The sequence below is a fragment of the Colius striatus genome, chromosome 5 (assembly GCF_028858725.1).
Source record: "Colius striatus isolate bColStr4 chromosome 5, bColStr4.1.hap1, whole genome shotgun sequence".
NCBI classification, from domain to species: Eukaryota; Metazoa; Chordata; class Aves; order Coliiformes; family Coliidae; genus Colius; species Colius striatus.
This window is the reverse complement of record NC_084763.1, coordinates 22,134,679-22,155,853: the sequence shown is the minus strand read 5'-3', so window position 1 is coordinate 22,155,853 and position 21,175 is coordinate 22,134,679. Positions and strand designations below refer to the sequence as shown.

At 40.3% G+C, this 21,175-nt stretch overlaps 1 protein-coding gene across 2 annotated transcripts in view; it reads left to right on the top strand.

The window, feature by feature from the left end:
• Positions 1–21,175, top strand: part of PLEKHA8 (pleckstrin homology domain containing A8) — a 30,326-nt gene that overhangs the window by 3,320 nt on the left and 5,831 nt on the right. For both annotated transcript variants that reach the window (XM_061996967.1, XM_061996968.1), the window contains exons 2-13: positions 7,008–7,124; positions 7,392–7,547; positions 9,483–9,607; positions 10,496–10,654; positions 11,532–11,572; positions 12,271–12,428; positions 14,927–15,086; positions 15,475–15,560; positions 16,211–16,269; positions 17,507–17,637; positions 18,116–18,186; positions 20,266–20,327. In XM_061996967.1, the coding sequence (XP_061852951.1) occupies positions 7,008–7,124; positions 7,392–7,547; positions 9,483–9,607; positions 10,496–10,654; positions 11,532–11,572; positions 12,271–12,428; positions 14,927–15,086; positions 15,475–15,560; positions 16,211–16,269; positions 17,507–17,637; positions 18,116–18,186; positions 20,266–20,327 (1,325 nt within the window). The remainder of the gene's footprint in view (positions 1–7,007; positions 7,125–7,391; positions 7,548–9,482; positions 9,608–10,495; positions 10,655–11,531; positions 11,573–12,270; positions 12,429–14,926; positions 15,087–15,474; positions 15,561–16,210; positions 16,270–17,506; positions 17,638–18,115; positions 18,187–20,265; positions 20,328–21,175) is intronic.

Sequence of the window (21,175 nt, the reverse complement as noted above, 5' to 3'; positions counted from 1 at the left end):
TGCTTCTGGCTGAGCATTAAAGCACTCTGGTGAGAACAGTGTCAAAGCTGGATGCTGGCTGAAGGACTGATCTCGAACCAGGGGATGCTGCTTGCAGGGCAGAGAAAGGAGAGAGTGGAGGTGAATTGTACATGAAGACTGCTCTTTGCTGTTCAGACACTATCTCCCACAGGACTTTCCAACAGAACTCAGGCTGCAATTTGTGCTGATTAATAAAAGAAATTTCTTCAGTCTTTGGAGATTGCCTTCTTAAAAAAATCTGTGGTTTTGAATTCTCACCAGGTTTATAGAATGAGTAAGCTATTGCTTACCCTACAGGGAAACAGAACGTGGAGTTGGGGAGTACCTCCCTTCAGTGATATGTATGAGAGCTTGGCGCTTTCAAGTGGGTTTCTTTTTTTGTCCTGATGAAATTCAGTTCAGTTCAGATGTTCAGCATAGGCGTGCCTTACCTGGGATCACTGGCCACAGGCAGGAATGCCACTAACTCAGGATGAAGTGGTATGTATCAGCTCTTGGCTTGGGGATCAAAGGCAGCATCATCATTAGAAATAAAAATGCTACCTGCATCCCCTGACTTGCCTGGTATTTGTTATGTGGGACATGAAATGGCTTGGATTGCTTTTCTTCACAAAGCTAAGCTTCTCTTGGTATTTAAATATTCACATCCTTAATTGTGCTGAGTAATTCTGACACAAACTAATTCATCTTCCTCGAGGCATGACACCCTCAGATTCATGCCATCACTAGTGATGCTGCATCATACCACATACCATAGTTAGCTCTCTCCATCTGAATTCTTTTCAGTTTATCCCAAGAAGCAAAGAGCCATCACCAAGCAGTAAATTTCAGCTTTCACATAAAACTTTAAATTACTCTTGTCTCTAATTATTCAGAATTCTTTATCAAACTTGGCAGGGAGAGCTCAAGAAAATAAGAAAGATCATTAGTCTCTATAGCCTGAATCTGGATGCATAATGATACTGCTTAGAGTGAGTCTTTGTTTTGGGACTTTGAGGAGTCTGACCTGTTAGGATGGGAGATGTGCACTTCCAGTTGATGTCATGCTCTGGAAATAAGGTCCTGTTTCCAGAGATGAAGTAATTGAAAACTTCACACTTAGATAAAAATCTTCTGGTTATAATTTTTTTTCTTTTTGGTCTCTGGATATGGTCCAAGATCTGATTACATAAAATTAAAAGTCTGGCTTTTGTGAAGGTGGACCTCGGCAACTGAGATTTCTGTTGCCTTCAGAGCAGTTGTCTGCCCTGTATCACTGACTGTAGCTGCTCTTAGAGACCAGGTGTTGGTTTAGAGAAATATCTGAGTCTCACCCAGTTCTGGTGACACTTTTCACCCAGGATGCTTCAGGGACTAAGTAGTTCATTCTCTTTGGATTTTGCATAATTATCTTTGTGTGGTTTGACCTTTCTCATCTTCCCCGTGTTTTTCTTCATATGGGAATCTTGCTTTTGTCTTAGCTTTTTGGAATTGAACAATGTGCTCACAGCAGAAAAGTTTGATGAGGTTGCAGGAATAGAAATTGGTGTCCCTTCTCTGTAGGTGTTCGAGCAATGCTGCAGAGCCTACATGGTGCAGCATTCTCTGCCAGGTATGCTGCAGTACTGGTGCCTCTGCATTGAGTCCTGCACTTAAATAAGTAACTGATCACAGGGAATGGCTGGGTAGGACAGAAACCAAAGGTGTGGCAAAATGATGAAGAGATAGATACCAGCATGTGGTATCTGTATGTGTTTACATAAATTCCTTGTGTTGACACAATCTGTCCTGAAAACCACCCCAGGGGTCAGAGAGAGGTGCTGCTAGTTTCCTGGGGCTGGGAACTGTAAACATACAAGGGAAAGTCCCGGGAGCTTTGAATGACCCTAGTAGTGTGTACCTGGATTATTGAACTTCTGTCTCCATCACTCACCAAGATCTTGTCTCTGCCCTTCATCCTTTACCCGTGTCCCCATCAAAGATGCCTGACTGCTGATATATTGTGCTCTCAGTGCCTTGACTGGTCAGGCATAAAATTGTTCACAAATAAACCCAGTTGCCCTGTGTTAGCAGGATGCTTTCTCAATGCTGCTAACATTACCCTAACATTTGTGATGGAAATGGGGATGGATTTTATGGAACCACTCTGAAAAAAATCATTTGGGAGAAGGAGACTGTGTTAAAGCTGGTTCTAGCTGTTGTTAGCTCCACTTGAGCCTTTAGCTTCCCTGAAATGAGTGCTTTAAAAAGTGATACTATTGTTGAAGTGCTACATCTGTTAACTTCATTACCTTTTGGGGCTTTTGGTATTGATTCCTGCTGTTAATATGCACATAATCAGAGTAAAATTGCAACATGAACATTTCTAGAAGTTGCTCTCTAGGTGAAATGATAATAGCTCAGAGGAGAGGCATGAATTGTCACACGCTCGTCTGCCTTTCTGCTGCCTCTCATAGATAGGATACAGGCTGGATTTTTATCATATCAAATTGTTTTCCCCCAGAATTAATATTGCAAAATGTGTTCTAGTGCCTGGGGATTGCCTTCCCCAAATATCTGGGTAGTCTTAGGAGGCTGTGTGGAAAAGCATGCAGCGGTTTTGGGTGCAAATTGCTTATGTAAAGATAATCCTTTAACTGTATTAATTCTCTTTGTTGTATGAGAAAAAAAAAAAAGAGAAAGTTTCAAGTTTGGTTTGTGTAAGATATTCTTTTGCTAAATGTTTTTCCTGACTAGATACCTTGTGGGGACTGACAGCGTGAAACATGCAACCGTGTGAACTGAACTTAGTCATTCAATTGGTTGCTAAGAACTGGGTTGTAAGATTTATTGTGGGTCCCCAATAGTTGAGATTGTAAGTGCTCTGGGATCTTGTAAAATAGTGCTTCATCCATTTGTGACGTGGAGATTTCTATAACCTTAATTTCCCCAGGAAATCCTTGTCCCTTGGACTTTAATGCGTTAAGACCAGCACTGGTCCTTCTGGGCCAGTAAGAAATGTTTGTGGGATATAAGTGAGGAGATGCAGGGAGCTTGATGCAGAAGTCGGGGGTGTTACCCAGCATGGTCCATGGCAGCTCAGAAGTCTTCTTTCTAAGATGGAAATACAATCTCTTACCTCAGTCACGTGTTTTGGTTGTTGATACATCCTCTAACTGGAAAACATGACTTTCCTCATAACTGTTTTGTAGTCACAGTTGAACGAGGGGAAGGGGCTATTTTGTGCCCAACAGCTGCTATGTGAACAAGCAGGAGCAAGCTGAGTTTTAGCAATGGTGCAAACCTGATTGCATTCATAGCCTTACAGCAGCACCGGCAACTGGGGAAGGACGTATATTGGATTTTCTCATGCTTTTTGCGAGACATCAGCACTATCTTGGCCCTATTTAAGATGAGTTTTCAGCAGTTCTCATCCAGCTATCAGTTGTTGACATGGTGCTGGGTAGAAACTGTGGTTCTTCTGCCCTGGGACGCTGAGAGATGAAGCTTACTTTGCTTAGGTTGGGGTAGAAAGACGGATACAGCTTATTCTTGCTGTGAGATGTCTCTGACTTTCAGACCAGCCACTCTGGGATTGTCTTGTGACCCCACACAGAAAAGCCGGGATCTGCCCCTCCTCTGCCACTTGCAGCTTAGCAGTCTTGAAGCTTGCCTGTCATATTAGCAGTAAGGATTGTGATGAAGGCTTTAATTCCTTCTATTAGGCAGATGTTGCCATCACGTGGAAATTTCAGAATCCACACTTAAAATCTGAATTGAGGTCAAAGAAGTTCAAGGACTACCTATTGCATAAGTTTTTATAAAAGCTTATGTTGAAGCTCAAGAAATTAAAAATCATGAAGTATTACATAATTTTAGTGGAAACCAAGCAATAGTAAAAACCTGAGTGTCTGGCCTTTGTGCCTTCTAGAAATGCAACTGGAACTGGTATCTCTTAATTGCAGCTTGTTTTCCAGGTCATCAGTTTGACTTCTTGAGTATGTAATTCTCCCAGATGGTTTGGCATTGTGGATGTCTGTCATGATCTAAGTGTCTTCAAATATTTTTTTTTTCTTCAGGCTTGGCACTTTGGAATGAATGCTGTCTGGAGTCTGAGTTGTGTAACATTAAAGTTTGAATTAAGTCCAAATTTCAACTGTTATGAAGAAATGTCAAGCTTGCTCAGTGATAGCTGCATCCCGACTTCCTGAAGTTTAGTGGTGGAAGCAGACAGATCTTTCAGGCTGTGGAAACTTCTAGAGAAATACTGAATTCTTAGCAGACACAGAGTGCTTAAATATCTGGTTCTGTAATGGACAATATCAGATCTGCCAGGTACTGCAGGTAGTAACTTTAAGTTTCACACAGAAGTGCAATATGTATTAGGACCTTAACCAGTGTCTGTGAAGTTATCTGGAATCTCATTGCTTTCTCCTATGGCTGAGGCCTTAAGCTACTACTCACTTTTATTGTGTTTTGCATTTTTTGTCTTTTTGTATATATATCTTTCCTCAGCAAGGTCAATTTTTACTGTCAATGGCTCTGTGCCTCTAAAATGAGCTGTGGAAGTATGAGCTATATTTCGTCCTGCACCAGTATAAATGGGCTTAGTAAATTCTTCAAAGTTGTGTTAGCACTGACACCAGTAAGACTTTGAAAGGTTCATCTTTAACTTCCTACATCAGGTGAGGTCCAAATGCTTAGTTCCAAAAATCTCGGTATTCCTAGGATGGTTTACGAGGAGAGAATGAAACTGAATAAACCCAACACTTGTCTTCATGGAGGTGTCTGAGTGTCTTTTGGCTGCTTTGTTTTTTGTTGGGGGTGGGAATTGGTTTTGGTTTGTTTTTTTTTTTTCCTCTGCGTTTTGCTTGTCTGCAAAAGTGAAGCTCCTGTAATTGAAAATTGTGTTCCTGTTGCACTGCCCATGATTTGTCAGCCACATCCTATTTTTAGCTAGTTGTTTAGAATAACCTTCCCATGGCTGCTGACTCAGTGTCAATGAGTACCAGGTGGTTAGTGCATCTTTTTCAAACCAGTTTCCTTTGACAAAAATATTTTTTTATTAGTGTAACAATTCTTTTCTGAAAATGTGTGCTGTCATAGTTAACAGTTACCTATCCTAGTATTTTTAATGCTTGTCTAATAAACAAGAGTTAGGTTCTGCAAAGGAAGTCAGGTAATTGCTGCTTACCCCTCCCCCTAAAAAAACGCAACCAAACAAAAACCTCAACAAAATATATTGAATCAGAACATACTTTTAACCAGCCTCCAAAGTGATGGAGGCAGAGTGCTTTGTATGTTGGGTAATTGATTGCACAGCCTTTGATTGATGGGATGCAATTTGATTGAGCATCAGCTGCAATTGTAAGCTGTAGGACCATGGCTGGGGTGATTCATGTGCAGCAGCAGGCTCTCCAGACTGAATTAGAGGCTTGTATTGACTGTGGCGCTGTGCATTATTTAAAGGATTGGTTCTGTGCCATTGAGTGACTGAAGCAATTAACTACTTCTCTGTGATGAACAATCACCTCCTTTTTTCAGGAGTTCCTTCGTATCAATAGTGACTTTTAGGATAGGTTCTTTATTTTGGTGACAAGACAAAAAAAAAATCAGTCTGACTGATTTGGTTGGTGGTTTGTGGTTCTTTTTGTTCCCATGATTGTAATTTTTTTCCTCTTCATGTAAACAAAGAATTATTGAAATAAAGGAAAAGCCCTGGAAGAACGTGAAAAAGGATGTGTGTTTAGTATGTTTTCCAGCCACTCCCAAGGTGCATTAATCTGTAGACCAGGTTGGTCCAGAAGCCATGGTGTTACTTGTTTAAAAAAAAAAACATCAAAAAAACCCAATCCAAAGCATACTCCTACTGTTAGCCTGTGGCTTTAGGGCTTTCTAACCTTAGACTGAGTTGAGCTTGGCTTCAGCAGTAGCCTAAGAGTTGGTCCCTAGTTGGTAAGAGCAGTCATGTTTCCAGTGTGCTGTTTGTCCAAGCCCAGCCTGGACTCCTGCAGCACTGAGCTGGTTGTCAGAGCTCCAGTATGAGGCCAGCAGAAGTGAGGCCTTTCTTGAAAAACACGTAGGAGCCACATGGCCCACTTGGCTTTGTCAAAGTGTTTTTCCCAGAGGTAGTTTGCTGGCACAGTGCTGGAGCTTCAATATTACCCTCTATTGGTTCTGACCAGGGAGGCTTGTTGCAGCTCAGTAGTGAAAGCTGCTTTCCTCCAGTGACATAGCTGCCTCATTTCTTATTAAGTTAATGAGCCTGTAGTTTTTAATCAGACATAAATGATGGCTGTCATGTCGTGTTTGTTTACATTTTTTCATTCTACTTTAGTACTTCCAAAAGAAGAAAACAGAAGGAGTAATTTGCTTTTGAACTTGGGCAGCAGAGTGAGCAAAAGTGTACCCAGAACTACTGGTTGTGGTCTAGCCTGGTGTTTCGGTTATTCTCTGGGAAGACAGCCAGAAGTGCAAGTCATTAATTCAAGACTACTTTTTATGTGGGCAGCACAGGAGTTTCAAGAGCTATTGAGAACTGCTTCATTGAAAGATGATGTTCAGAATCAATACATCCACTTCAATCCCCTCCTTCCCTTGATTTATAGGAATTTCTTGCCCATTGTTTTTCAAGACAATTTGTCTAGTCCTTCCTGCATGTAAGGCAAGACAGTTGGGGTGGCTTTTGTAAAGAGTGAAGAGTTGGGTGGAGGGATGATGGAAGGAACTGAGAGGTGGTGGACTGAAAAGGTGATTTTGGAAGAGAGAGTAAGTCGGTGATGCTGCGTTAGCAAAAATACTGCAAATGACATATAGCATCTCAGGAACATATTGCTTTGGCCCAGGTGCCTGCAGAAGGACATGGTAAGCAGGGGCTGTGACATACAACATGCAGGCCTGTCCACAAATATTGCTGCTTCAAAGGGGAACTGAGAATCTTTGGGGCCTTATTTGCGGTGAGTATCAAATAAGAGAGAAGGTGGTGTAATTACAGGGAGAGAACTGAGAAATACAGTTTTGTTTTTCAGGCTGGCAGCCTCGATGGTTTCTTCTCTGTGGTGGCATCCTGTCCTATTATGACTCTCAGGAAGACGCCTGGAAGGGTTGTAAGGGAAGCATCCAAATGGCTGTATGTGAAATTCAAGGTAACTAAGATACAGTAACACTGAGCTGCACAAAGTTTGTCCAATAATGTTGTGTTCAGTGCCTTTTATAGTCTTTTGTCCCATAGCTGTACATATGTGTGTCATGTCTATTCCCTAACTCAGAAGTCATAAAATGGCAACAGGGGAAGTCTGGGGGTGTTCCCTCTTTCTCATTACTCCTTGACCTGCTACCTAAGATAACTGTTGGGATATCCAGTTTGTCTGGGAAATGCTGAGGGACTAGTCTGAAATCTATGTTGCTTCCAGTTCATCCTGCAGATAACACACGAATGGATCTGATCATCCCAGGGGAGCAATACTTCTATCTGAAGGCAAGAAATGCAGTTGAAAGGCAAAAGTGGCTGGTTGCACTAGGAACTGCTAAAGCCTGTCTGACTGACAGCAGGACACAGAAGGAAAAAGGCAAGAACACTCTTTTGCAGACACACACTCTTTCCTTATTTCTCTATCCTTACTCTAGTAGGTGTACACACAAAGATGGCAAAATCCATACCTGAACTCTGTGTCTAACCTGTGCTTCAGGTGCTAGTGAAAGCCAAGCCATATGGGAACTCTAGCTAGAAATCTCAGGAGTTAACTCTTGGTGCAGGGATTTGAAAACTTTGACTTTTCCGTAAAATCTACTATGTATAGATCATGTGAAAACTGTGCGTTGATGAGTTCTGTAAGTACAAGGCGTGAGTAGCTCCTGGCTGTGACTGGCATGCAGACTATGCATGAAGGAAAGACCCTCACCTTGTGCAACCATCTTAGTATGATGACTCAGCCTCTCATACCAGTGGCTTGTGAACTTTGGAATTCCTTCCAGACCCTTTCCTTCCGTGTTTTAAGTACACTGTCTTGTGCACTTCAAGAATCCCTTAGCAATTAAAACAGAGGTTTGCAATTGGTTTTAGATGTGCATACCAGTATTCAGAAACTGCAGTCTGATCCTGGTTAGGCTATGAAAATTAATTCACTTACCCCTTTGCTTTCACCAACAATCTCTCTTTCACCCTAGTGAAAACCCTTTTTGCTTAGCAGCAGGGTGTTATTCATGGGTCAATATGAGACCTCATGCCTTAACCCTGTGTAACCTTGTGGAGAAGGCGGCAAAACAGCAAATTGTTATTAATATATCAGTGATCCTGAGCAAATGCAGGGGGGACAAGCACTTCTTTTCCTGAGGTGGGGAAGGCTCCTCTTAGCCTTATGTGCGTCTTTACCAGTCTTTGCATCTAGCAGTTCAAACTGAGTCAGAAATGAGCAGAAAATGCTACTGTAGGGTCCTACACAAAGTGGAGATCTGATTTGCAGTGCCTACAAGCAGAATAAAGATATATCTATAAGCTGACATACAGCAGCACAGGGTGAAAAGCTACTGATGTATTTGCTGAACTAAACCATGTTAGTCTTATTAACAGACAAATTTATTTATTCTGTTATTCTGGGACTGTAATGTAAAAAAAAAAAACCTTCTGAAAAATCTCAGATTGACTGTTAGTCATGTCTGGATTAGTCTGCTCAGTTCTGCACTCTCCAGTACGAGACACATATGGACATACTGGAATGAGTCCAGCGAAGGGCCACTAAGATGATTAAAGCAAGTATCTGATGGGAGAGCATAAAAATATGGAGCCAGACTCTTCTCAGCAAATGGATGAGAGAAAATGGACATAAATTTAAATACAAGTGACTTCACTGAGATATAAGCAAAAATGTTTGTTTTGTGAGGATGAAGGAGCACTGAGGCAGGTTGCACAGAGAGGCTATGGGGTCTCTATCCTTGGCAGTGTTGAAAGCCTGTCTAGACATGGCCCTGAGCAATGTGCTCTGGCTGAACCTGTTTTGAACAGGTGAGTAGGACTAGCTGGTCTCTACAAGTCCCTTCCAACCTCAACTGTTCTGTGATTCAAGGGTATATATTAAGTTACTCCCTTTATATTGGACAGGATATGTCTTTTCCCTTCAGTATTTTCTACCCAGAACCCAGATCTTTCACAGTGTAATTGTTTACACCATAAACTACTCAGTGAAAACAACAAATATGGTATCGTCCTATTTAAAAGGCCTGTTAAGCTCAAGGGTTGTGTACTTGCTTTTTCTCTAAGTTATGTTCCTAAGTCTAGGAACATACTTTTCCTATCTATGATGACAAGTAATGAAAGACAGTATTTTACTAGTTGGGAGCATAATCTATCGCCAATCTAGCTCATTTTTTTGAGTGAATAGAAAATATTTTGAAATAGGGAATTATTGGTTGAATTAGAGTGGGTAATACTATTTCAGCAACTTTTGAAAATCACATACTGCAAGATGAATACAATAAATTTAACTCTTCTTTTGTTTCACTTTTAGAGTTCACTGAAAACACAGAAGCCTTGAAGACTAAAATGTCTGAACTTAGACTGTACTGTAACCTCCTTGTTCAGCAAGTGCATAAAACGAAGGAAGCCAGCATTTGTGGTGTATCAGAATCAGAGGTAGAGCTCTATTTTTGGTGTAGATCACATCTATTAAGGCTTGAGCATTGTAAACTCTTCTGGTTAGCCAATGTAGTATTCACTCACTGTTACCTGAGTTTCTGGATGCCTCCCACTGGAGAGATGAGTCCTCAGGTACAGGACAGGCAGGCAAAACACCTGAAGATTAATCATTTGTATGTCCAAACTATCTCTGTAAAAGTACTATTTATGGTGAACTAACAGGCAGTGCAGAAGCATGATGTAGTGTCCAAATGACTAGAAAGCACTGTTAGAACTTGCAGCTCTTGCAAACAAACAAGTAATACGGTGTTTATCCAGCTCATAGTTCTGGCTTCTAGGAGAAAACTTGCTTTCCCTGGTCTTACTGGTATTTTAACTGGAAAAAGTTTATTGCTAAAAGCATTTCAGGATCAGTAACTGCACTTTGCAGAGATGAAGATTACTATGTCAATGTAGTACTTCATTCTGCCTGTTTTTCAATTGCAGTAACTTTTGAGGGGGGGATTTTTTAAATTATTATCTGTAGATGATTCTGTATCTATTTCATTTGTTTACATTTAGCTTCTCCTGTCAGATGTGTATTCTGGAATGCTATTGTTGAATATGTCAAGGCTTACTACTTAATATACTTTTAACATCAGAGATAATTAACTAAGAGGCATTGCTTTTAAAACACAAGCTGAGCTGCTTGTAGTTAGAGGCTGGCAAGACTGGTCATGCTGTGAGGGGACAATGTGATGCCATTTGTCTGAGCAGCTAACACCTTGCATTTTAATTTGTGTTAAACGTAATTCATTACTGTAGCAGCTCTGGGCCTTGTAGACATTAGTTGCTCCAAACTTAACTGTGGTGAGTCCATTTATTCCAATTGGTTTCTTCCCACAGAGTGAGATTGATATGGGAGCTCTGTTAAAATCAACCTGTGATACCTTCCTGAAGACTCTAGAAGAATGTATGCAGATTGCAAATACTGCCTTTACTTCTGAGTTATTACATCAGACCCCACCTGGATCTCCGCATTTAGCAGTCCTCAGAACAAACAAGGTAGTGACCAGTGTCGTTGGCATGGATGCTAAGGAGCCTTTTTGTGGAGTAGCATTTGTAGAAGTAGGGAATGCATTTTTACTCATATTCTGACTAGTAATCCTCCACTGGACATACTCTGCTATTTCTTGTGGTTTGCAAGTGAGGTAGGGATGTTTCTTAATAAGCAGTGACCAATCTGTTAACTGTTAATGATCAGTGGAAGTTGTTAAGTGTTAACTTTCAGGGCCTGCTCCAGCTGCAGACAGTAGCGTTTCAAAATACCTTGACTCTATGTCACGTTGGTCCATGGTGGGAGCTCACAGCAATTATTACTCCTCTAAGCTACAGCAGCATCGGATCTGCGGTAATATGCCAACAGGAGCTGGTTGACAAGGGCACTTTCTTGAACCTTGGATCCACAACTACATATGCAAAACTGGAGTGTTTCTGGCAAACAGCAGTTTACAGTGTGTGTAGGAAGGCAGATGCATCACGGCATCTGGGAAGTGAGATTACTTCACCATACTTGGTCTGGCCTTACATTTCTTCTGTTTTTTTCGTAATTTTTTGTCTTAAGTAAAGAAAACATCATCACAAAAAACCTCACTGACTTCTTTCTTTTCCACATGCTGTGTGGTATCTCACTTGACAGTTGCTAGCTAGCTTCTGAAAGAAGTCTCCTGTTTCTATTTTCTTTTCAAAATTCTAATAGTGTAATAATGTAGCACCTTTTTTGCATTTGTCTCTGTTGCTTCTAGATCAGAGAATTAGTGAGTGTATACTTAACTTTTCAGCTTTTTTGCTGACTCCAACTTGCATTCAGTAAAATGTGAAGTTTGAGAAGTATGATACAGTCTTCTTGCCTTAAAGAATCTTCTCTCCACTTATCTTACAGATAAAGCACTCTGTCTTGTCCAGTCACACCTTAACGGAAAGGTATAATAAAAGTCTTTACTGTCAATCTCTTTCTGATCTGTTTTTTTGTACTGTCTGTTCTTTCTAATATTTTTAGTCTAATATCACTAGTACTGGAGGGAGACAGAGTTGTGTTGGTCTGAGCTGTGTGCCTGGAAACAGACACAGCAAAATGGTGCTGGCTCACTTCATGTCTCTTCTTTGTCATCCCTTTCCCTTTTATTTTTCTCAGCCATCCACTTACTGGGTCAGTCAACAGCCAGTGCTCTCCCACTTCAATGCTCTCTCCTGCGTCTTAGGTTCCACTGCATGAGCTTGTAAAATCATTGAAGGAGAGCAGGCTATGAGTTGTGGAGTAGATGCCAAGGGTATATATTTTAAAGTACTAATGAGAGAATATTCTGTTAGCTACAATACCTATCTGTGATTTACTTTTTTTTTAATCGATAGTATTTTTTTGAGTATGTGTCTTTTGAGTAAAGGTCATTGTAAATGCATTCAAACTCTGTAAACTGAGATTGAATCATTAATCCTACTTGCTGCAAAGAGCTGCCTGGTTCCTTTTGTTATTTTAGAACAGTTCTTTTGCTCAGAGCAGCCTGTGACAGCTTATAATTTCTGTCAATTACTTTTCTGTTATTGATATTTATGTGTTTTCACAGGAAGAGCTTACCAAGCAATGTTTTATACACTGACCATTATTCTTTACCTTTCTTCAGGCAAATGGAATTGAACTCCTGTGAAAATGGCTCTGTGAAAGCAGAAATTAACCATAAAGAGCAAACCCTTATTAAGAGCCTGGAATGTTTAAATCTGGACACAAATGAGGGGAGCAGTGATATTTCTGTTGAAGATCAAATAGCAGAGGATTTTGCAGGTAAATATATGCCCCCTCTTTTATCCAGCATCATTACTTTTCAGTGTAAATAGAGGGAGGTGCAGTCTGCCTGTAAGACTGCTGATACCTTGCTTCTCAGGAGAGGGGAATGTCAGTGTATTTTAGTCTGATATCTGCCCTTTGTCAAATCTTGCCTGCAGAACTCCTGCCCTTATTGATAGCTAACTTGGGACTGAATAGGGAAGAAAATTAAATATTCTTTTTTGGACAAATGGAAACTCCTCTAGATGCTGATTGACATGTGAAACAATACATCGTGGCAGTGTTTGGGCTCTTGTACTGTAGACAGACAGGTTATTCCCAGAGGCTCTCCATCACCTTTGCTGGTATGTAGGGCTACAATGTCAGAAAGACAATGTTGAAGCTTTATGTGTCTGTCTGGGAGCAGTTGATCTTGTGGTCACTCTTGATTGTTCTGACAAGTTTTTATGGAAAATTCACCTTTTTTCAGCAATTAAGAATATACTAGAAAACACCTTATTTCTCCCGTTATCTTAGCAATAGCATGAAACTTGTAGTTGTGGAGGCCTTCAGTAAAACACTGCTGAACTAATTCAGTATAAAATTTCATCCAACGTAGTTATATTTTTAAGGGCAGCTGAACTTAATTTTGATAAGTCTATACAAGTAACATATGTTTTCTACATGTCCCATTGAATGGACTGTGTTGTTCACGAACAGTAGTTTTCTCTGCCTGGCCATTATTCTAAAACATACCTATGCAATCAGTGAATCATCTGAGGTTTTGAAGCCCAAGGTAATGAACATGGTGATTTTGCTCTTACATGGGTTCTCTTTGGAGTTTTTCCTGTTTCTGTGGTTGGTGTTGTGTAGTGTGATAAGTCTCTGCAGAATAACATGTATGTGTCACTAGCATAATACAGTGCTAAAGCAAAGAGATCAAACTTGTTCTGGTCAGGTTGTTGGTATTGCTTAGCTGAGGTTATTCATGTGCAAAAGAAAGAAAAACCTACTCTGTCTTGGATACACACATTTGAGTTGCAGAGTTTTGCTGGCAGTACAGGCTGGAGTAGGATGTGTGGTGCCATACAGCCTGGGGCTCGGTCTTGCCAATGGCTGTATTTGGGTGCTCCCTCTGAGCCCATAAGCTCTGCCCCGTCTCATACTTTTCTCTCCCTTTATCCTTGAGTAAGAGCAGTCAATCTTTAAAAACACTTAAGCATTTAAGCCCCTTAAGGAGTTTCTGTTTGTCATTTAGGGCCTACAGTGTTCAAGTGTGACATTTAAGGGGATCCCAGGCTTTACGTGTGGCATTCCTGTGGAGTCACTGCAGACTTGAGCTGTTTCTCTGCTCACCAGGCCGTGTGTCTTGGTGAAGGACAGATCAGTGGCATCCCTCAAACTCTGGTTCCTTAGCAGTCACCTTACTTGTGAATGAGGCATGATCAGTGATGGCTGAGGCCCCTTTTTTCTGCCCTGAGAAGAATGACTCAAGTCTCATTACTGTTACTGGGTTGAGTGTTCTTTTCACCCAGAACCAGTCTTATTCAGTGGTTCTGCAAGTAACAGGGACTGCTGCAAGCTTGCTTTCAGACTTCACTTGGAGGAAGAGAGTTCCTTGGAGCTTGGTCACTTCAGCGGAAGCTCAGTTCTGCTTCAGGTCTGTGATCCTCGCTGGCACTTGAATGTATTCCTATCCTGGAGAGACAGGTTTCCCGGGAAATCTTGGGTGCTAGTTTGACAGTCTGGCAAGAAAATACACTGTAGCCATGGCTTGTACATTGCAGATGCTGTGAATATCTTTTTTGCTTCTTGACTTGTGCTCTGCAGTTCTCCATGAGGTCAGAAGGTCTTACCTCACATGGGTTATATAAGACTTTGGTCTTCCTTTGGAGGTTTTCATGTAGTGGTCTATTTGTTTGCAACAAATGAGTTTGACCCTGAAGAGAAAATAAAGTAAACCTCCAGCGGGGAAGAGACACCTGGATCGTTGTCTTGGAAACTCTAAAGATATTCATACAAATTGAGGAGAACATAGCAGCCTTTAAAGTCATAGCATAACCATCTAAGCAGACAGTTTACTTATCAGAAGGAACAAACACTTTTGCTTTTGCAAATGCATTGTGCCACTTAATCAACCCTGGGGAAGTTGCAGCCATGCGAGAAGTAATCTTTCTTTCAAGGAGATGAGTCTGCTCCCTGCTATACCCAGTCAGTTCTTCAACACTCTTCTCTCATAAGGCTGTCCTCTCTGAGGATGTGTAGGCCCACTTGCATTGGAGCCTGGTGCTTGGTCTATCTGACTCTAAGAAATGGGGAGGATACTGGTTGAAATGTCATCTGAGCACGACAGAGGTGGTGAGAGTCATGATGCTGACAGGGAAAGCTTTTAAACTCGCATGATCAAGCTATCTAAGTGCTTTCCTTCAAATAGCACCTTGATAAACAGGAATTACAGTAAGAGTGTGTGGCTGTTTTTCTATTTTTGTTTTTCTTTTGTTTCCTATAAATGCAAGGCATGAAAGAAGATGGAGAGAACAAGCTGCAAGCTGTAGAAAGCTGTGGTGCCCAAAAGTTGCTGCAGTCAGAAACAAATTCTTTAAGTGGATTGACTCTGTGTGAAGAAGACGGAAATGAAAATGATACTCCTACCTTCTTCAGTGTCATGAGCAATAGGTATTACAGATTCAATCAAAAGGATTATTGAAACTTTGTTAAGCCTTTAATTGACTCATTTTTAAGACTCTTGTCTATAAATCTGTATTTGCTGAGATTATTCAACATGACTGTATACAGCACAGTAATTGAAGAAGACACCCACTGTAGAATTGGCTGTACAGGGTGGAGTGGGTTTTTTTCCTTGTTTGTAATTGCAATGCCACCAAATGTGTATTTTCTGCAGTCATTTACTTAAACCCAGTGAAACAAAAGCCATGTTGGTGGTTCCCTGTCTATAAGTTTTACCTCTATTCAAATGAAATGCGATTTTTCATATAGAAGTTGCACAAAAGAAGTTTGATGAGGAGTTAAGGTAACAGTCGTTTCTGTTTTTCCTGGACACCAGGTTCAGTGATATTGAACTTCGGGAGGAGGAGGGCATACCAACAGAAGAGTTTCTGGAATCATGTTATGCAATTGTGCCTGTTCTGGGTAAGCAGCTCCTTCTTTTCTTCTGACTCTTGTTAACTGCTGTCATCTGCAAGAAAAGGTGGAGCAGTAGGTTTGCAGTATTCATTTCTTCACTGAAGTGTTATAGTAGAAACAGTTCCTAACAGGAGAATCAGTTTCACTGGTGTCAGAAGATATTTCTTACTCTTTGCTTTATAGAGGATCCACTCTCATTTAGATAGGATTCATGTGTAAGTTGTCTGGAAATCCATAGGTCTATGTGGAATAGCAATTTCTTCCCCTCAAAAGAGCAAGATGGATGCCTTGCACATCCAAAACAGCTGGCAGCACATCATCAGCTGTGCTATTTGACTTTTCCAAGGGCTTCTATCTTCAGCTAGTGCAGCTCCCCACCTGTTCAGCCCCTGCATCTAACAGTGGATATGAGATCCCTGTGAGCATGCACCCTTTTGAAGACTTCCAAATTGTAGGGCGGTGTATTTTAACACTTGTACCAACTGGGATCGATTGGTTCTACACCAGAGAAACACTTTGGTTTATGTTACTCATTTATTATTCTCCTCATGTTTAGAAGGGATTGGTAATGGAGCAAATGAAATGGTTACTATAATATGTGGACTAGAAAATAACTCATTTTTAAAATGTCCTTGTTTGTTTGGTTTTTTTCCTAGACAAACTGGGACCAACTGTTTTTGCTCCTGTTAAAATGGATTTTGTGGGTAACATCAAGGTAACAGCTTACTTCTAACACTGATTTTTTTTTTAAAATAAAAAGTATTTTAGGCACTAAATCTCAACAATCTTTGTTGTTCAGAGTCAATACTGGAAGGGTATTTAATATTTGATAATGTTGCCATCTGTCAGATCAGAGTGCTGAAATGCCCCTAATTCTGTTCTTACAGTACACACTGTGTTTAATAAATGCAGTTGTTGTGCACAAACTTATAAAATACTTGATTGGCTGCCAAGTAAAACATCTGTCACACCTAACAAATATGACTTTGATTCTGAGATGAATAGGTTGAAAGTCATGACGTGATGGTAGCAATATTGACTTTAGAATACAGAACAAACAGAATGAGGGGAAAGAAACTCTTTCATCAACAAAGCAGGAGGAAATTAAATGCCTTACAGAGCAGCTTCTCAGCATGCCAGGGCAGACTCTGCAGCCTTGTTCTTTTCTGGAAGTTCTTCCATCTCCTAGTCTGAAGAGGTTTGAAGTGCTGCTTGTGAGACAAGGTGTATTCATAGAAAGACTTTTCATAGCTTTTCTTTCAAGGAAAAAAATAAAGCAAAGCAAAACGTATCTTCTGAATGTATGATAAGGAACGTTGCATACACTTGAATTTGTTTTGTGCAAAGCGAAACAGTTATTTGCTTATCTTGCTTCAGGTAGCCACTGAAGACTGAAAATGGCAAGAGAGAAGAATGCTATTTAGAAATATGAAAACCTTGAATATTGTCAAGTGACAGGCAACCACTCCTTTAATATAGAAGAAGAATCTGTTTATCTGTCCCTTATATATTTTCTCTCTTGGCTTTTTTGTGAGGAGTTGTATGTATAAACTTGGGAATACATTAAAAAACTTAAGCAAATGACTACTAAGTGTAATTGAGAATTTGCATCTTAGCAATTTTCAAAAGGTCATTTTGTTTGTACTTGAAGCTCAGGGCAAATGAGACTTTGCTTGAAGAGCAGGTCGAGTTAACTCCTCCCAATGCCACGTGAACATAAAGCATTTTATTAGACAGAAATGGCAGTTTCCTTGTAAACCTTTGAAATGCTTCTTTGGTTGTGTTAGCCAGATGGCAAGCCAGACATGTCTGGGATGGTGCCCTGGGAAGGCATGCCCAGTGTGGGGATTGTGTGATGTAGCTGGGGATCTGTGGTATTGCTTTATAGGAAAGAGTCCTAATAAATAGGTTGTATTTTTAGCCTAAAGGTTTGCCTCTTGTTTTTTCTCCAGAAAATAAACCAGAAATTTATAACCAACAAAGAAGAGTTTGATACTCTTCAGAAGATAGTGCTCCACGAAGTGAATGCAGGTGTAGCACAAGTTAGAAACTCTGCTACAGAGGCTCTCCTTTGGCTGAAAAGGTAATGGGCTTGTATCTGCTTATGCTATGAAATGCTAAGGTGCAATGAGGAACTTTTTGCTGGTGCAAGCTTTTGTACATAGAGCAAACCGATTGCTTTCTACAAGTTCCATCAATCCAACCTGTCTAGGTTCAAGATTAATGTGTTGTCTGTGGTTGTATCACTGCAACTTTGCCAAAAAGCCTGAAAAAGTGATGACAGGCAATATTTTTTCCTATAAAAGTGAAGTTTCAGTGAATGACAACCTGCTGGGTCAGAACATCAGGCAGATGATTTCTGGCTGCAGTAGAGATGTTTTAGCAAACTGTTTTTCTTTGGTCTGAGAGAGAGGCTGGAGGAGGTGACTGAATTTTTTAAATTCAGATTGAAAATGACACTTTAATTCTGAGTTGTATTGCAACTTTGCTGGCTTTGTTATACTCTAGGTTACTTTGTTATAAACATGGATTCTTTTTATTTCATGGTTTCATCATGGCAGAGGCTTGAAGTTCTTGAAAGGGTTTTTGACAGAAGTGAAGAATGGGGAAAAGAATATCCAAACAGCTCTGAGTAAGTGCCAGTTGCTTTATTCTCTGTGTGCTTCTGAATTACATACTTGACTATTTTCCTCCTTGTTTAGAACATGTGTTTTCTTTTCTTTGATGACAAACAATGCAAGTAATTGCCAAGACATACCACTTTTTAAAGTCACAGTTTTTACAAATGACTGTCTTCAGGCAGGTTGCTAGATAACAAGTCAATGTTGATTTACTAGGAGATAAAGATTCCTTTAATTGGCATACTTTTGGCAAGGGGGACAGTCATATCTAGGGAAAGTGCTTTGTCTTTTGTTTCCTTGTGAGATTGGCCATCACTCTTCAAATTCACCTCTTTGCCAGTATGGCTGTGAGAAGGAATTTTTTCCAAGTCCATAATTTCTGACACTTACCAAGTCAGGCTAGTGCCCACAGCAAGTACAAAATGAAATAAACCCCTCTTAGACTTGACTTGATTATTCCCCAGTAAGACCCTCACCATATGCATGCAGTCTAATGTTTTGATAATCCTTTAAAACAGCTTTTTAAAAGCTTTTTTAAAGCCTTTTTGAAATTCTTTTTTAAGCTAAGCAGTCACCCTATAGGATTAGTAAAAAAGAACTACTACACCAAAGTATGCAAGCAGCTCTGGGAAGGGAGACTGTAAATATACTGCTACCAGATGTGGATGTTAAACACTATGGAAAGTCAAGGCATCTGCTTGAGCTGAGTCTGAAGGCTTCAGATCTGAGTTACTACTTGAATTGCTCTATTTGCAGCAGAGCCATGCTGCCGACTTTTCCTCACTTCTTCCCTTTCTCCCCCTGAAAAACTCTTCCATATCTGTATCACCAGTGCAGCTTTGGTTTACTGTTAGCACAGTAACTCCTAAATACAATCTCTATTTGAATCTTAAGTAAAGATAGGGTATAAGTTCTCCTTCTACAACCTCAAATACCAGGCTAATTAAATGAAAATAAAAGATGGACTATCTACCAGTCCTTATGATCTTCTCAGGAACAAACAGCTTTCTGAAGGGAGTTGTGTTTACTTGTCATTTAAATCTAAGCAAACGTTTCAACTTCTGGTGTTTTTAATGTCCCCTGTGTTTGCTGATATGGCAGAGAATACACTTGTCAGCACTATTTGCTACACAATACTCTTCTCTTTATCTCATTGCTCTTATTCCTGTATACTTTCCTCATAGATTTTCACTCCTACTGTAAAGATAGAAAAGCTACATTCCCCAGTCATTAGATTGATAGATGAGGAGTACTTCATACTACAGCAAAACTTGTGGCTGTGTTTTTCCAACTTTTTATACTCTCCCAGTAATAACTGTCTGCAGGCTTTTGAGCAAATAACCTAAGGTGGCAAAATGTAGAGGTTCTCTTTCTTCAAAGGGGAGAGATCAGCATCAGATACTTGAAAATTCAACTGAAGGATGAGGATATGAAATTGTGACAGTGACAAACAATGATTGGGAAAATATGACTTAAAGATATGTCTCTGTAGAAAGTTTTGTATGTGACACTGGAGCTGTGTAGGAGCATAGCAAGGACCTTTGTCAAAGGCTACACTCAGAGACACCCACAAGAGAGATCCTGAGGATTGTTTTAGTAAAGGCCTGGTGTTTTCTGTTCCAGTGATCCTCAAAACTTGACCCTTGGATGTAAAAAGAGAGTTCTTGGTCAATGCCTCAGCTAACCACCTTGACTGAGGCTGGTTACCCATCTGCTTGCAGGATTATTTCACCCTGTGTATTATTTTCTCAGACTTGCACCAAGGTGAAAACTAGATAGCAGAAGTGTTAGATGAAGCAAATGAAGCACAGCTAGTCAAATAAAAATTACGTTTGCCATCCTGTCTATTGGAGTACTTACTTGCTGTGGATGAGTTGAAGGAGATTTGACAGCAGAGCTGAGGCCTTTATGCAGAAATCCCAAATCTGTCATCTCCTTTCACTCATAACTTTGGTGCTCAGAAATAGCCATTATTTGCATCCAGTGTCAAGAATATATCCTTAAATAGTTGTTTCTAAGCTCTCAAGTCTTTGTGATGCAAACTTAAAACTGCCAAACTGCCATACATCTATTTTTTATTTCCCTTTCAGACAACGCTTATGGCAAGACGTTACGGCAGCACCACGGTTGGGTTGTCCGCGGGGTCTTTGCGGTAAGTATTTATCTCGGTTGCCAATGGAGCTGGGGGTCTTGTGCATGTGATCTTATGATATGTGTAATTAATAAACTATGTTAAAAGTCTAAGCACTAAAATGAATAGATTTCTTTGTCAGACCTTTGTTTTTTTCCCCCAAGGTGAGGGCTGAGGTGATCACTCTAGTTTTGGATTTTCAGGGTGGAACCTGCTTTCAGGAGCCAAAACAGACAGGACAGTGCACATTTTTGTTTGTTACGTGTTTTTTAGCATAGTCTTGCAGGGATATTAAATGAAGAAATGAGGATTTGAAGTTGCTTTTTTGAGAATTGACCTGTCTTTTGATCTGAGCGTTCAAGAAGAGTTAGCACAGAATGAGTTCAATGTGTTGGCTAAAGGAAATGGTTTCTTTTTGTCCAGTCTGGCAGCTCCCCCTGGTGTCTATCACTGGAAATTATCACTGAAGGTAGAAAAGGAAAAAGGAAGGCCTCATCCAGGCAATCGTGACAGAGACTTTGACTGAAATAAACACAGATGTTGGGGAGAGCTTTCTGAAGAATTTTTTGAGAGTGCGACTTGAGTGCTGAAGTGTGTGATACTGTGTGAGGGGGCTCCCCGACTTATGTGGAGTTTGTATTTAATTAATTTCTAACATATACTGTTTATTTGTACAAAATATGATACACAGACACTTCCTAAAAGTCAAGCCTCTCTGAATGTCTTAAACTAGGGATCTATGTAGAGATAATTAAAAAAATAAAATTAAAAAAATGTTAGTCTCCCTCCCAGTTAAAAATCATAACATGTGCACGTACACATAGAATCATCCAGTCGTTTTGGTTGGAAAAGACCTTAAGATCATCAGG